Genomic DNA, 2,392 nt, shown 5'->3' with positions numbered 1-2,392 from the left:
TATGTGCTACAATGATATGAAGAAGAGTGGAACAGCCCCTCTATCAGGCCAGTAATTGAGCCTGTGTCACTATAGAAAAAGTGGAAGAATGAATGAGACTTACAGGTGCTTAGAATTTATTTGTCAAAATATTTCAAAAGTTTATATTTCCGCTTCCTGCTTCATAGAAATCTACGGGGTTTATTTCATGGAGAAACAGAGAGAACAAAAAGAGGCTGGAATTTCAAAGGAGCCTAAGAGAGTTAGGTGCCAAAATTCTATTCAACTGGAGTTGGAGGCATAACTACCATTACTTTTGGGGGACTCAATTTCCATTGAATGGGATCTGGGTGCATACTTCTTTAGGCTCTCAAACAAAATGAGTTGACCACATTTACACATAGAGTCTCGGTGGGAGTTATGAACAGATCTCTGCTCTTTGCAGCAGAAGATACCTAAGCAACCAATGAACAGTCCTGGATGTTAGAACATCTTCTCCCCAAAGTTCTCCTCAGAGCCCCCTTCACCTCCTCGTTCCTAAGGCTGTAGATAATGGGGTTCAGTGTGGGCGTGAGGACAATGTATAACAGAGCAGATACTCTGTCACTGTCCCCTCCATAACTCGCCTTGGGTCGGAAATAGATAAAGCTGCCAGAGCCGAAGAACATAGTCACCACCACCAGATGAGAGGAGCAGGTGGAGAAGGCTTTGCGCCTGCCTTCAGCAGAAGACATCTTGAGGATGGTGACCATGATGTGGGCATAAGACACGAGGATCAGCAGGAAGGGGGCCATGACTACCAGCACGGCCACCACAAATATCTCCACTTCATTCGAGTAGGTATCGGTGCAGGCCAGCCTCAACAGAGGGGGGATGTCGCAGAAGAAGTGGTGGATCTCTTTGGGCCCACAGAAGGGCAGGCTGAATATCAGCGTGGTCTGCCCAAAGGAGACGGGGATGCCTGCAACATAGGACCCGGCCACCAGCAGAACGCAGACTCTGTTGCTCATGACGGCAGTGTAACGTAGTGGATGGGAGATGGCCATGTAGCGGTCATAAGCCATGGCTGCCAGGAGGTAGCACTCTGCTGTGGCGAAGAACAGATAGAAATACAGCTGAGTGGCACAGCCAGTGAAGGAAATGCTCTTCTTCTCTGCCAGCAGGTTGGCCAGCATCTTGGGGATGGTGACGGAGGTGTAGCAGATCTCCAGGAAGGACAGGTTCCGGAGGAAGAAATACATGGGGGTGTGGAGGGACCGGTCCAGTGTTGTGATAAGCATAATGAGGATGTTCCCCATCAGTGTGATAGTGAAGGAGGTCAGCACCAGCACAAAGAGCAACACCTGCATCTCCGAGAGGCTGGAGAATCCCAGGAGGATGAAATATGTCACTACAGTGTGGTTTCTGCCTGGCATCTCTTCAAGGTCCTTCACTGGCAGATGTGGGGAAGTTATCTAGATAATAGAGAGGAACAATAGATGTATTAGCTACCAAATACTGCTTCATTCTTTCATAGATTCTAGTCTGACTTCCTGCATATCACAGCCCAGAGAAACTCCCCAAAATTATTTCTGTTGCAACAGCTTCAAAAATATTTTTACAAAAACAGCCTGTCTTTATTTAAAAGCTTGCCAGTGATGGAAAATCCACCACAGTGCTTGGTAATTAGTTCCAATCCACACCTTATTTCCAGTCTGAACTCGTCTTGCTTCAGCTTCCATATCCAAATGTCTGGTTAGATAGAAAACAATTTATCTCCATCGGCTTTCTTCTCTCATCTATTTCCTTTTCCTATTGAAATGTATCCTTGAGCAATATTTATCCCCATCAATATGTATCAATCTGCCTACCCAGATGCACACTGTTATGGGTTAAACCTTATTGAAGCTAGTGGCTGTAATAGCCACGTTGCATTCAAGATAAATATATTAAAAAGTTGAGCTCCTTTATGGAATAGACAGCTGAAACAATAGAGGCCTCTCCCCAAAACAAAGCCATATGCAAGGCTGGTGAAGGAGTTAGCCAGGCAGCCCAAGGGTTGGGGGTTCCACTGTGATCCAATACTAAAGTGAGGGGTGGGGTATGGGTTGGATTGGAGCAGTGTATCTGTGCATATGAGACAGAGGTTGTGAGAAACATCACAGAAACAAAGACCAAGAAGGCGCAGAAACCTAGGGAGACAGTGGAACAAGAAGTGAGTACAAAAAAAAGAAGAGAGCGAGAGAGAGAGAGAGCTTTTGGGCAGAGTGCTGGCTGGAAGCCAGTTTGGAACAGCTAGCAAAGAAACTGTCTCCTGTGTTTTGATTCCTTCTTTGTTCAGGGAAACAGGACTTTGTATACAGGACTGCACCAAAGAAAGATCTGACTCCAATACTGATTTCTGTTCCAAATCAGGACAAACAAATTTTCGTTA

At 45.8% G+C, this 2,392-nt stretch overlaps 1 protein-coding gene across 1 annotated transcript; it reads right to left on the bottom strand.

Moving 5' to 3' along the window:
- Positions 1-434: 434 nt before the first annotated feature.
- LOC112120903 (olfactory receptor 10A7-like) lies at positions 435-1,394 on the bottom strand. The gene has a single exon (XM_024220054.1). The coding sequence runs from the start codon at positions 1,392-1,394 to the stop codon at positions 435-437; it is 960 nt and encodes a 319-aa protein (XP_024075822.1).
- Between the last annotated feature and the right edge of the window lie 998 nt (positions 1,395-2,392).

This window comes from Terrapene carolina, unplaced genomic scaffold, assembly GCF_002925995.2.
Source record: "Terrapene carolina triunguis isolate 2854851 unplaced genomic scaffold, T_m_triunguis-2.0 Scaffold34639, whole genome shotgun sequence".
Lineage (NCBI taxonomy): Eukaryota > Metazoa > Chordata > Testudines > Emydidae > Terrapene > Terrapene triunguis.
The sequence above is the reverse complement of the archived record's forward strand: the minus strand, read 5'-3'. Positions and strand labels throughout refer to the sequence as shown.

What these genes read in the sequence shown, in the direction of transcription:
- LOC112120903 (XM_024220054.1), bottom strand. Translation starts at nt 1,394, where the DNA reads ATGCCAGGCAGAAACCACACTGTAGTGACATATTTCATCCTCCTGGGA.